The following is a 12,937-nucleotide window of genomic DNA, read 5'->3' as shown; positions in this document are numbered from 1 at the left end:
GTAGCTGATCAACCTTGGCAGTCAGCTCATCTATTTTCTGGGTATCGGAGCTGTTCCCTTTCATGGAGCAATCACTCTCCTCTTTCTTATTAGCTGAGCTAGCAGCCATGTTCTCAATCAGCTTAAACGCTCCATCAGTGGTTTGAGTCATGAAGTCTCCATTGCTCGCAGAGTTTAGAGCACCTTGGTATTTCCAGTCCACTCCATCATAGAAAATGTCCAGAAGGTAATCATCATCAAATCCATGGTGAGGACATTCTCTGCGATAGTCATTGAAGCGCTCCCATGCGTCGTAGAAAGGCTCATCAGTGAGCTGTCTGAAGGAGGTGATCTTGTTCCTCAATGCAGCTGTTCTCGCCTTAGAGTAGAAATGGCTGAGGAACGCTGATCGGACCTGTTCCCATGAAGTGAGAGAGCCGGTAGGGAGAGAGTTCAACCACCGTGCAGCTTTTCCATCAAGAGAGAATGAGAATAACATGCACCTGATGTAATCTGGTGGAACACCATTCGCGCGAGTGAGACTGCAGACTTTTTCGAAGCTCTCAATATGCTCCATTGGAATTTCTGTAGAGAGACCAGAGAACACCTTTCTCTGTACTAGACCGATCAAAGCAGGCTTGATCTCGAAGTCATGCCTGGTGCAGGGTGGAGGAACAATGGCAGAGCGCGTAGTAGGGATGTTACGCGGAAGGTTTCTCTCACCGATCGGAACAGTCTGTGCATGTTGTTCCTGCCGCGTGAGAGCAGCCTGTTCAGCAGCATCCTGCTGAGCTTGGATGGTCTGCTGCATTTGAATCATCGCTGTTGCATCAGTTGCATTGCTGCAGCGAGATCATCTTGATGGCCTTGATCACCCATGTTGGTGTTGTTTGGCCTTTGCTGTTGTCGATTTGTTCTTTCTAACCTTGCTAGCTCCTGGTTGGTAAGTGTAACCAATTCTACTTGTGCGTTTCTCCGAGTATGTCTACTGATCATACACCTGGAACATTAGTTACAACAAAAAAAGATAGAGCAAGTTAGAGGTCTTAGACTAAATAAATAACCGAAAAATAAAGGTAAAAAATGGTCCCCGGCAAAGGCGCCAAATTGATATTACGTGTATACGCACACCAATTAACCTAATGTGCACACTACCACAATCGAATGGTATGTCGATGTAGCACTTTAAGATCGAATCCACAGAGACCAACGATTACACTTTATCTTTATGGGATCAATACTTAGCTAAAACAATGATGGAGTTTTGAGATTAAGGTTTCGTAACAAGCAAGTAATAAGATTAACACTACAAGAAAACATGCCTATTGCAACATAAATTTGCAACAGAAATATTCCCTCGCAAAATTGCAACGGAACTACGAGTGAATAGCGACGAGAAACAATACCCTCGCAAAACGCTTGCAAATTTGCAACGAAATAAGTTCCTCGCAAATTTGCGACCAGTTTGCGAGGGAAATATGACAAACCGACGCAAAGCCGACGCAAATTTGCGATGAAAAGTCTTGTCGCAAAACCGTTGCAAATTTGCGAGGATTTTGCATTCGAAGAGCATTTCAAATTATTCTCCTTGCAATTTTGTTGCAAAACAGATAGGTTTTATAATACACGTTTTTTTTTCGTGTAACTAATTTATTAACCTCGCAAATTCCGTCGCAAAACGGATAAGTTGGTGATACACGTTTTTTATATGTGTAACTAATTTTTGCAAGGGAAAGAATGCCCACGCTAATCCCTTGCAAAGTTGTTAGAATTCCCTCGCTAATCCCTTGCAAATTTGTTAAGCATTGCAAAACCGTTGCAATATCTGTTGCAATTCACTCGCAAATCCCTTGCAAAAACCTTGCAATTATCTTTTAAATGTCTATATATAGCAGCTGTGATCAGTTAGTAAAACATAGAAGAAAAAAAACGAAAAAAAGTTGTGCAAAGAAGGAATTTTTTAAAAAAAAAAAAAAGAGTTGAGAGAAAAATATATTAAGAAAGAAAAAAGAAAAAAAATTGAGAGAAAAATGGGTCCAGAAATGATATATATGCGTTACGGGCATGGATGTACAATCATAGAGATCCGGATACCGGTGAAGTGACGAGAGAATATCGGGCGGGGCTACGGGGTTTCTTACAACAGGCAACTAACCAACCATTTGCAAGGGAAAATGGTAAAATATTATGTCCCTGTGTAAAATGCAAGAACGAACCATATTTAGAAATTGATACTGTGAAGAAGCATCTATATAATAGAGGATTTAGACCACAGTACTACATATGGTTTTTGCATGGGGAAGGTGCATCAAGTAGTAGTACGGGTCAGGGATTTGAACTACCAAGTTATAATGCTAATTATTATGATCCTCGTGAGTCAAATATGTTTGGAAATAATGCGGGTGATGGGTATGAGCAAAATATGTTTGAAAATAATGCGGGGGATAGGTATGAGCAACATGGAAATAGATATCACAATATGGTTACAGATGCATTGCATGAAGCTGCTATTCCTGATAGTAGTAGGGAAGAACCTAACATAGACGCACAAAGGTTTTATAATATGTTAGATGCTGCCAATGAACCTATCTACGAAGGATGTAGAGAAGGGCTTTCTAGATTATCACTAGCATCTAGGATGATGACAATTAAAAGTGATCATTCTCTAAATGAGAAGTGCATGGATTCGTGGGCTCAACTCATTAATGAGTATTTACCGGAAGGTAATCTTGCTGCCGATAATTTTTATGAAATTCAGAAGCTAGTTGCGGGTCTTGGTCTACCATCTGAAACAATTGATGTGTGCGTTGACAACTGCATGATTTTCTGGAAAGATGATGAAAATCTGGAGGGATGCCGATTTTGTAAAAAGCCAAGATATCAAGAAACCACAGGAAGGAATCGTGTGCCTTACAAACGTATGTGGTACTTACCGATCACAGATAGATTGAAGCGTTTATATCACTCAGAAAGGACAGCCGCGTGGATGAGATGGCATGCCCAACATTCGGTGAAAGATGGCGAGATTACACATCCCTCAGATGCTAAGGCATGGAAACACTTTCAAACCGTATATCCCGACTTTGCGAGTGAGTGTAGAAACGTTTATCTTGGTCTATGCACGGATGGATTTAGTCCATTTGGTATGTCTGGAAGACAATACTCTTTATGGCCTGTCATCTTGACGCCATACAATCTCCCTCCGGATATGTGCATGCAAAGAGAATTTTTGTTCTTGAGTATTCTAGTGCCTGGTCCAAAACATCCAAAGCGAGCACTTGATGTATTTTTGCAACCTTTGATCCATGAGCTGAAGCTGTTGTGGCATTTTGGCGAGGAGACATGGGATTATTCGCAGCAGCAGAACTTCAATATGCGTGCAGTGCTTATGTGGACCATAAGTGACTTCCCCGCATATGGAATGTTATCGGGGTGGACCACACATGGAAGATTATCATGTCCATATTGTATGGAGAAGACAGATGCTTTTCAGCTGAAAAATGGGAGGAAGTCATGTTGGTTTGATTGTCACCGTAGGTTTCTTCCGCCGCATCATACATATCGTAAGAACAAGAAATTGTTTAGGAAAAACAAGGTGGTCCATGCTCCTCCCCCAATAATGCAATCAGGAGCATCTTTGTTAGAGGAAATTGACTATTATGGTGCTAACGAGACATGTAAAGTTGGGGGAAATTGGCACATTCCAGCTAACATGCCAGACGGGTATACGACATCTCATAATTGGCATAAGAAGAGCATATTTTGGCAACTTCCATATTGGAAAGATCATCTCTTAAGGCACAATCTTGATGTGATGCACATAGAGGAGAATGTTTTTGAGAGTATCATGAACACTCTTTTGAATGTGAAGGGAAAGAGTAAAGATAATTTGAAATCGAGGTTAGATTTGCCGGATTTATGTGCAAGACCAGAGCTGCATGTGACAAGAGAAGGAAAATTACCAGTTCCGGATTTTAGATTGTCTGGGGTGGCAAAGCAAAAGTTGTTCGAATGGGTAAATTCAGATGTGAAATTCCCAGATGGTTATGTGTCAAAATTCTCGAGATGCATCGAGAATGGACAAAAAATTTCTGGTATGAAGAGTCACGATTGTCACGTTTTCATGCAACGACTCCTACCATTCGCAATGACGGAGCTATTACTAAAACACGTCCATGAAGCAATAGCGGGTAATAAAAGTGACTTTTAAAATTGTATATAAATTTATTGTATGTGTTAATTGAAATAATATTTTTGTTTGATGATGAATTTGTAGGAATTGGAGCATTTTTCAGGGATCTATGCACCCGAACATTAACAAAGGATGGGATCGATTTGTTAGCCAAGAATATTCCTGTTTTGCTTTGCAATCTGGAGAAAGTCTTCCCCCCATCTCTATTTGACGTTATGGTACATCTCATGATTCATCTACCTCTTGAAGCGGCTCTTGGGGGTCCTGTACAATTCCGATGGATGTATGTATTTGAAAGATTCATGGGATTTCTCAAAAAGTTTGCCAAAAATCTTGCCAGAGTCGAGGGTTCGATAGTTGCAGGAAGTCTTACGGTGGAAACTTCACACTTCACATCCTACTACTTTAGCCCAACCGTTATAACGAAGAAGACCGCTCCTAGACGATACGACGATGGAGGAGTTGCACCTTCATATATTGTTAAAGACATTCCTGACATATTTTGTCAGATTGGAAGACTTGGTGGCAAAATGAAAGAAGTTTGGTGGGAAGATCATGACATGCTCGTGCGGCTCATGTTTATATTATGCGAAACATTGACTACTTGCATGAGTTTGAAAGGTACTTATACAAATTGAACATATATATATATATGTTGTTGGTTACTTTGGTTTTATATTTACATATACGCCTAACAAATAACCATTCTTATTTGCAGTATATTCAACTTACAAATTCGAGAACACTATCCTGATTTAGAAGAAAAGGATTATGAGCAGTTGAACGAACGAGATTATCCTGGGTGGTTACAATACTATGTACGTACAACCTTTAGTCTTTTAAATATTAAGATAAATTATTTAAAATATTTATATATTTTGAGCAGGTGAAAAATGGATGTCATGACAAACCAATTCCACGATGGTTGTATGAATTTGTTGACGAACCGGTTGCTAAGATCACTACTGCTCCAATGTACTTTACTCGTGGATACACTTTTCATACTTTCACACACGGCTCGAAGAGATCAACGGCAAATTTTGGAATCCAAGTCCAAGGTGAAACTGACTTCTACGGTGTATTGCAACAGATCATAGAAATCACTTATCCGGGAACCATCAACTTAAAATGCGTATTATTTAAGTGTGATTGGTATGATCCAGCGAATGGCCGAGGAGTCCGAACAAATAACCTTGGGGTGATCGATGTCAATGCAAATAGAAGCTATGCAAAATTCGAACCCTATTGCCTTGCATCACAAGCAGATCAAGTGTGTTTTCTTCAATATCCTAGGATTAGAGAAAGACGTGAAATGTGGTTATCAGTGATTAAAGTGAATCCGCGTGGACGTATATTTGTCGGAGAAATTGAAGATGTCGCAATGCAGGGCGAAAGAGTTGTTGAAATGTCCCAACTGAATCAACAGAGAATATCATACACATTGATCCAAACAACCAAGAAGTAGAAGTCATTGTTGATGATTCCACAGAAGGGTCTGTTTCGGAAGAAGATGAGTTTGATGCTGAAACTGAGGAAGATGACACCACAAACGATGAGGCTGAAACTAGTGATAGTGAAAATGTATCTGGAAATGAGTCTGATTAAATAAAATGTCGCATGTATGCTGTAATTTCTTATATATTTTTTTTCTTTAGAATATGATTTTGCAACGGAATTGCGAGCGAAATGCAAGAAAAAACATAAAATCTCGCAAAGTGCTCGCAAATGTGCAACGGTTTTGCAATGGTATGAAAGTGAGTCCTCGCAATTGCACTGCAATTTGCAACGACTTTGCAACGGTATCCACTTATTTGCTCGCAAGGTCGTTGCAATGTGCAACGGTTTTAGCTTTGTAGGGTTTCATCAACCTTTTAGTGTTATATAACACTTTTAATAGAAACATTAGATATTTTAAATGTAGTACGACAAATAATTTAATAGATTTACTTGAGAAAGTATATAAAATCCCAATTTCGGAGATTTGAATTAATGATACGGAAAACATATACCATAAACATTGGAAACACTTAATATCAAAACTAAACTTACGAAATACGTTAACAATAATCCGATACAAAAAAAAAATAGATATACTTTTTGCAACGGTGTGAAAGTGAGTCCTCGCAATAGCATTGCAATTTGCAATGAGTTTGCAACGGTACGCACTTATTTGCTCGCAAGGTCGTTGCAATTTGCAACGGTTTTGCAACGGTTTTAGCTTTTTAGGGTTTCATCAAATTTTTAGTGTTATATAACACTTTTAATAGAAACATTAGACATTTTAAATGTAGAGTAGGACAAATAATTTAATAGATTTACTTGAGAAAGTATATAAAATCCCAATTTCGGAGATTTGAACTAATGATACGGAAAACATATACCATTAACATTGGAAACACTTAATATCAAAACTAAACTTACGAAATACGTTAATAATAATCCGATACAAAAAAAGATAGATATAGTTATTGCAACGGTTTTGCAATGGTGTGAAAGTGAGTCCTCGCAATAGCATTGCAATTTGCAACGACTTTGCAACGGTACGCACTTATTTTCTCGCAATGTCGTTGCAATTTGCAACGGTTTTGCAACGGTGTTAGCTTTTTAGGGTTTCATCAACTTTTTAGTGTTATATAACAATCTTAATAGAAACATTAGACATTTTAAATGTAGTACGACAAATAATTTTATAGATTTACTCGAGAAAGTATATAAAAGAGTAAATCTATAAAATCCCAATTTCGGAGATTTGAACTAATATTATGGAAAACATATACCATTAACATTTGAAACACTTAATATCGAAACTAAATTTACGAAATACGTTAACAATATCTGATAAAAAAAATTAGATATAGTATTTCCGTTAACAATTTTCAATATCAGAATATAGGATATGCGTTAAACTCTCCGGAACACTTGCCAAACCCTAAATGAATCCCTAAAACCCACTAAATTAAACTTTTTGCAAGGGATTTGCAAGGGTTTCATCGTAAAAGCCTCGCAATATTGCAAGGAACTTGCGAGAACACTTCGAAACCCCTGTCTAAACCTCAAACGAAACCTAAAGACATTAAAAAAAGATTTTGCAACGGATTTGCGATGAAACACGATAAGTCTCTCGCAAAACACTTGCAATTTTGCAAGGGATAACCGTTGCAATTCGCTTGAAAATTGCAAGGATTTTGTGACGGAAATTAGGTTAATATATAAACACACTTAACCTTTCCTCTCCATTTCACTCTGCCGTCAAAGAAAAAATAAAAAGAAAACCTCTCTGATCCGATCTCCTCTCTGTCTCCCGCCTCTCCTCTCTTTCTCCCTGTGGTCTCTCCTCTCCGCCTCTCCCTCGCCGTGTCCCGCCTCTCTCCGCCCTCTCCCCGCCCTCTCCCCGCCTCTCCTTCTTCCCGTGGTCTCTCCCCTCCGCCTCTCCCTTGTCGTGTCCTCTCTCCTCCGCCTCTCACTCGCCGTGTCCTCTCTCCTCCGCCTCTCCCTCGCCGTGTATTCTCTCTCTCCGCCGCTCCCCGCCTCTCCTTCTCCCCGTGGTCGCTCCTCCCCGCCTCTCCCTTGCCGTGCCCTCTCTCCTCCGCCTCTCCCTCGCCGTGTATTCTCTCTCTCCGCCTCTCCTTCTCGCCGCTGCCTCGCCGGATCTTCGCCTCAGCCTTGCCGGATCTCTCTCCTCAAGGTTGCTCTATCTGACTTCATTATTTTTTTTTTAGGTTTTAATTATAGTTTAGGTTATGGATTTGTGATGATGATTCTGTGGTTAGGGTTTTCAATTTTTTAGGTTATGATTCTGTGGTTAGGGTTTGAATTATTTACATTATGATTCTGTGGTTAGGGTTTGATTATTTAGTGTTATGCTAAGTATTTTTGTGGTTTTTGGTTATCACTTTAGGTTATTGTTTTTTTGTGTTGATTCTGTCCTTGGCAGAATTTAATTTTTTTGATTAATTACAGTTACTAAAAATTTTAAATTATTGTATTAATCTTTATATTTATTTCTTTGCAGATGTCAGGAAATGATTATACCCGATATCTGTCTGCTGGTAGTAGGAAGAGTTATGGCAGTAAGAAGAGTTCATCCCGTCGTAGCAATCCGGGAAGTTCTTCTAATTCTCAGATGGCTGAGAGCTCGGCTGTACCTAACAGCCAGACACAACCTTCCCCTCCAGCTCCCGCTCAAGCTTCCCCTCCTGCTCCTGCTCCTGCTCAAGCTCCTCCAGCTCCCGCTCCCTCTCAAGCTCCTCCAGCTCCCGCTCCCTCTCAAGCTCCTCCAGCTCCCGCTCCTGCTCAAGCTCCTCCACCTCCAGCTCCCAATGCTGCCGCAATGACGTTGGAAGATTTAGCGGCAATCAATATGATTCTGGCTAGTCCTGGACATCATCTTCTTCCTCACCTGCATCCAAATCGCCCTCCAAATACGGTTTGGTAAGTTTTTTTTAATTATATTTCATTGTAATTAATTATAATATTTTCACTTTTATAATTTAATTCTCTCAATTGCCTTTAATTTTCTGTGATAGGTTTGATGAAGATGGGAGCGTTGCTGCATCGGTTCGTCAAATCTTTGAAAGAGATTTCAAAGAACCGCATGCTAGTTGGAAGCAAACCCCTGGGAATGTCGTGAGACGTTGGTTTGAATCCTTTGCGGTAATTCATTTAATTTTTTCAAAGTTTAAAATTCTGTAAAATAATCTTTTTATGTTCACTACTAATGTCTATTAATTTTTTTTTTATGTCAGCAAATGTATCATTGGGATTCTGGTTTCACTAGCCTGGTTCGCGATTCTTTCGAGGCCAAATTGAAAGTCCAAATGAATCGCCAAGTTTGTCGGTGGAAGAAAGTGTGGCGGGTAAAAGGTGATGCAGCTATGCCTGTTTGGTTTGACCCAAATGTTTGGGCTGGTCTCGTCACTTATTGGCTAGATCCAGGCACTGAAGTCCGGAGTTGCAATAGTCGGGCAGCCCGTTACTCTGACCCCGATGGACATGGGCCGTCTAAGCATCGTTCAGGTCAGACTTCTTACAAGGCCCGTGCGCGAATTATTGTAAGTTCTCCCTTTTTTTTTCTTGGTTCATTTAAGTTGCGATGTGAAGTTGCCTATTATCTCTTAAGTTGTGATCTCAATTTTTAATGATTTGACTTAATCTTTTTAATTTTAGGCTGAAGAAACAGGAGTCTATTCCTGATTTGCTTGGGGTTCTCGAGATCACTAAACGAAAGCCGGATGGGTCTTTCGTTGACGGCAAATCTGAGCAGCTCTACAATGACATGACATCTAAATTTCAGGAGTTATCTCAGGCAGCTAGTGCTGATCCCGAGAGCACCGGTTCTGTTGGTCTCACTCCAGCAGAAAAGAACAAGATTTATTGTGAGGTAATTTTTTATTGCTGTCAATCTCAATTTTTTTTAAGTCTTCTTTGATATTGATCTCTGATTTTATTATGTAGCTTGCTCCCCGCAAAAAGGGACGAATTTATGGAGTGGGTTCTCTAAATCAATCTGTAGGATCCGTTTCTGCATCTTTTCCTTCTTCTAGCAGTTCTGAGGACCAGTCTTTGAAGAAGATCATCAAGGAACAAGCTCTTGTGATTCAGAGCCAGGGAAATGAAATCGGGAGGCTGAGTGCTGCTGTTCGTTATCTAGCTACCAAAGATTCTACCTTGGCGAACATTCTTCAGTCCGAAGATGTGCCTTCTTCCCACAACTCCGAGGGCATGTCTCATGACTCTAGAGATGATGAATCTGATGCTATTTAGTTTGTTGCTATCTTTGTTATGAATGTTAAAACTTTGTGTGTTTGTATTTCTTTGTATCGAATCTTGTATTTTTTCTATTTCAGTAATATTTTCGATAATTTAATAATTTTTTTTTATAATTTTTTCTAAAAAAAAAATTGTTTTAGATTTTGCTAGAAAAAACAAATACTCGCAAAACGCTTGCAAAAGTGCAACGGAAAAGAACACGCAAATTTGCAAGGAAACAAAATACCGTTGCAAATTTGCAACGAAAATATTGCTTGCAAATTTGCGAGGAAAGGAATACCGTTGCAAATTTGCAACGAAAATAGTGCTTGCAAATCTGCGATGAAAACAAAACGCTCGCAAATTAGCGAGGAAAAGGTTCCGTTGCAAATCTGCAATGGAAACATTTCCTCGCAAATTTGCGCGTGTTTTGCAAGCGACGTCGTTTCCGTTGCAAAGTACGACGATTATATTTTCGTTGTAAATTTGCGACGAAAGTCATTCCGTTGCAAATTTGCGAGCGTTTTGCAAGCGAATTCAATTTGCGACTAAGGATTTGCAAGGGAATGTGTTTCCTCGCAAATAGCTCGCAAATGACGATTTGCAACGGAATTGCAATGCATTTTTCCCTTGCAAATGACGTGTTTTCTTGTAGTGTAATTAAAGCTTTCAGATGATTAAAATGCTAGCCTAGGGTGGTTTGGTCGGGTGTTAAACAAGTGTGAGCCAAACAATTATTCAAGTTCGATTAAAGAACAATCTATAACTCGAATCACTTAAGATAGATCAGGCCACTGTCGTGGTGTTTCACCTTTTGTCAATCGATCTCAGTACCTAAACTGTCGTTTGGACTGAGATGCGATGACAAACATTAAGATCAAGTCCGATCTGTTCACAAAACACCCTAACATCTACTTTCGCTGGTTAGGGATATGATGCTCATTCAAGTTATGTGTAGCAACCTATAACACTTTTGATGAATAGATTAAACCTAGAATCAGACACTAAGTGGTTAACTTAATGCAAGCCTTAAGAACAACAGTGAATGAAGACAATCGTTTTATAACTTATTTATGTCAAGCTCACAGATCTAACACCCTAACACCCTAGACTAAGCAAGCAGACTACTCAGCCATGAAACAAGAAAACACAGAGACAAAGATATAAAGCAACATGAAATATGACTGAAATAAAGTAATAGGGTTCAGGGGGTTCTTCTCTAAATCGAGAGAGATGGCCTTCTCCCTTTACAAAGAAGCAAAATCTCAAGTCTTCAACTCTAAGGTCTGGTTCCTTGTGTAAAAAGTAGCGTAGAATAGTCAGGAGAAACAGAAAAAGAAGATATATCAAAGCCACAGGTTGCTGGGAGAGAAAATATAGAGATTAGGGCAAATCCCGAAATAGGTTGTAGTTTCCTTAAAAATCTCTGCCGCTGGAACAGGCACTCGGGTTGTTCCGCTCTATCCAGAACAGTCACTCGGGTTGCTCTGCTATCCGGAACAGTCATCAAAACTGTTCTGCGTGAAAATCACCAAATTGCATTTTTTTCTGCCTCTTTTGTTCCAGCTGGTGCATCTCCCATACAATGCAACTGCAGACCTGTAATGACTCGAAAAGAACTAGGAAGACTCGAAAAAGACTTGAAAACCAATTGAAAAGCATATATACAAGATGTATAAAACACCATATATCAATTCCCCATGACTCACAGTGATTAACCGTTGTGGCCTGACTTTCTGATTCCGGAAGTTGACAAAACCCTTTTTATCCCCTCCAAATCTTCGTCTTGGTACCGTAATGTTAAATCCCAAAACCCAACGCCAATGTCTTGAATGGACTGGTCTGGACCGATCAGAACTCGGAAAGAACCTTCTTTCACTTCTGGACAGTCTTTCGAAACTTCCCGGCAGTTTATCAGTTTTCGGAAATGTCTATACTTCTAAAGCACCTCACTTCTTTCTCTCTTTCTCTCTCTCTCTCTCTAACCCACGTTTTTGGAGCGTCCTTGGTGTGTCTGAATGAGTAAAAATGAACCAGGGTAGCTGGGTATATATAGAAGTTGCCGGCCAATAAGAATGAGCCACCCGATCGCCTGTGTGTCGTCCTGCATGCTTCCGGTCGCATGCGTGGCGACACATGGGCGTCCACATGCCATGTTGCATGTTCTCTAGCCATGCCAGAAGACACCTCCATGTCCACTTGCCCTTCAGCATGTCTGGTGTTCATGCATCGCGACACACGGGCCTCTGCATGTCGGTTTCCATGCACAGATCGCAGGTACTGCGACACCTCGTGCTTCTGTGTGTCAAGCTGCATGGAACTGCATCATGCACGTCTACACCTCCTTCTTGTGTTGACACTCAGGAGGTTAAATGGTCGACACCACGTCCTGATCCCTTAGATCAAGCCACCTCGAGCTTCTCGGTCGATTTGCGCGATTTCGGCCCTTCTGGTAAATTTTCGTCCCGCGATCAATCCCGAATATTTTTCCGTTCCCAATCTGATGAGTTGAATATTTTTTTAATAAACTCCAGACTGACTTTAACCTTGAGGATAAATATTTCCCGAGCCTTCGTCTTCCTCCGAAAAATTCCATAAAACCGAAATTAGAGTTTTTTTTTTTTTGTTTTAAGGACGGGGTATTACAATGATGCAATAAAAAATTTCAACGAAGAATTCATTAAACAATATAACATGTATATATCATAATGGTTACATGTTACACTAAAGATGAAAAAGCTGTGTGACATACTAAATGATACGAAATGTCTATTAAACTCAATCCAAGTTTTGTCGAAAGCAAAAAAAGAAACAATTTAATTCTTAATAGAGAAATCTTACGATACTATAAAATTGTACCAATACCGTCTTGAAAATGACTTCAATCACAGTTCTTGCTCAAAGCTAGTGCATTTGAAAACAAAAACAAAAAGGTATAATTTGCATATATATATGATAACTCATATCTTTGTTTTTTCCATCAAAGAGTAATGTTTGATGCTTGTATAAAATTTTATC

General features: G+C 39.7%; 3 protein-coding genes and 1 non-coding gene across 4 annotated transcripts; all 4 read left to right on the top strand.

Moving 5' to 3' along the window:
- Positions 1 to 239: 239 nt before the first annotated feature.
- On the top strand, positions 240 to 346 carry LOC125584795. The gene has a single exon (XR_007321703.1). It is a non-coding gene; the product is annotated as a small nucleolar RNA R71 (small nucleolar RNA).
- A 1,679-nt stretch (positions 347 to 2,025) lies between these two features.
- Positions 2,026 to 4,730, top strand: LOC106393282. The gene is made up of 3 exons (XM_048749562.1): positions 2,026 to 4,169; positions 4,256 to 4,650; positions 4,689 to 4,730. The coding sequence occupies exons 1-3, from the start codon at positions 2,048 to 2,050 to the stop codon at positions 4,728 to 4,730; spliced, it is 2,559 nt and encodes an 852-aa protein (XP_048605519.1). The 5' UTR covers positions 2,026 to 2,047.
- A 5-nt stretch (positions 4,731 to 4,735) lies between these two features.
- On the top strand, positions 4,736 to 5,833 carry LOC125583700. The gene is made up of 3 exons (XM_048751115.1): positions 4,736 to 4,792; positions 4,890 to 4,989; positions 5,058 to 5,833. The coding sequence occupies exons 1-3, from the start codon at positions 4,758 to 4,760 to the stop codon at positions 5,634 to 5,636; spliced, it is 714 nt and encodes a 237-aa protein (XP_048607072.1). The 5' UTR covers positions 4,736 to 4,757; the 3' UTR covers positions 5,637 to 5,833.
- Positions 5,834 to 7,691: 1,858 nt separating this feature from the next.
- On the top strand, positions 7,692 to 10,053 carry LOC111204595 (actin cytoskeleton-regulatory complex protein pan1-like). Its single transcript, XM_022699695.2, has 6 exons — positions 7,692 to 7,856; positions 8,184 to 8,602; positions 8,698 to 8,824; positions 8,917 to 9,222; positions 9,338 to 9,551; positions 9,626 to 10,053. The coding sequence occupies exons 2-5, from the start codon at positions 8,184 to 8,186 to the stop codon at positions 9,362 to 9,364; spliced, it is 879 nt and encodes a 292-aa protein (XP_022555416.2). The 5' UTR covers positions 7,692 to 7,856; the 3' UTR covers positions 9,365 to 9,551; positions 9,626 to 10,053.
- The last annotated feature ends 2,884 nt before the right edge of the window (positions 10,054 to 12,937 follow it).

This window comes from Brassica napus, chromosome C3 (assembly GCF_020379485.1).
Source record: "Brassica napus cultivar Da-Ae chromosome C3, Da-Ae, whole genome shotgun sequence".
Classification (NCBI taxonomy): Eukaryota; Viridiplantae; Streptophyta; class Magnoliopsida; order Brassicales; family Brassicaceae; genus Brassica; species Brassica napus.
The sequence above is the reverse complement of the archived record's forward strand: the minus strand, read 5'-3'. Positions and strand labels throughout refer to the sequence as shown.

Bases quoted from the DNA above. Each gene is read 5' to 3' on its own strand.
- LOC106393282 (XM_048749562.1), top strand. From the start codon at position 2,048: ATGTACAATCATAGAGATCCGGATACCGGTGAAGTGACGAGAGAATAT. The intron at 4,170-4,255 runs GTAATAAAAGTG...ATGAATTTGTAG, and splicing joins CGTCCATGAAGCAATAGCGG to GAATTGGAGCATTTTTCAGG. The intron at 4,651-4,688 runs GTTAAAGACATT...TCAGATTGGAAG, and splicing joins GAGTTGCACCTTCATATATT to ACTTGGTGGCAAAATGAAAG.
- LOC111204595 (XM_022699695.2), top strand. From the start codon at position 8,184: ATGTCAGGAAATGATTATACCCGATATCTGTCTGCTGGTAGTAGGAAG. The intron at 8,825-8,916 runs GTAATTCATTTA...TTTTTATGTCAG, and splicing joins GTTGGTTTGAATCCTTTGCG to CAAATGTATCATTGGGATTC. The intron at 9,223-9,337 runs GTAAGTTCTCCC...TTTTAATTTTAG, and splicing joins AGGCCCGTGCGCGAATTATT to GCTGAAGAAACAGGAGTCTA.
- LOC125583700 (XM_048751115.1), top strand. From the start codon at position 4,758: ATGCGAAACATTGACTACTTGCATGAGTTTGAAAG. The intron at 4,793-4,889 runs GTACTTATACAA...TCTTATTTGCAG, and splicing joins TACTTGCATGAGTTTGAAAG to TATATTCAACTTACAAATTC. The intron at 4,990-5,057 runs GTACGTACAACC...TATTTTGAGCAG, and splicing joins CTGGGTGGTTACAATACTAT to GTGAAAAATGGATGTCATGA.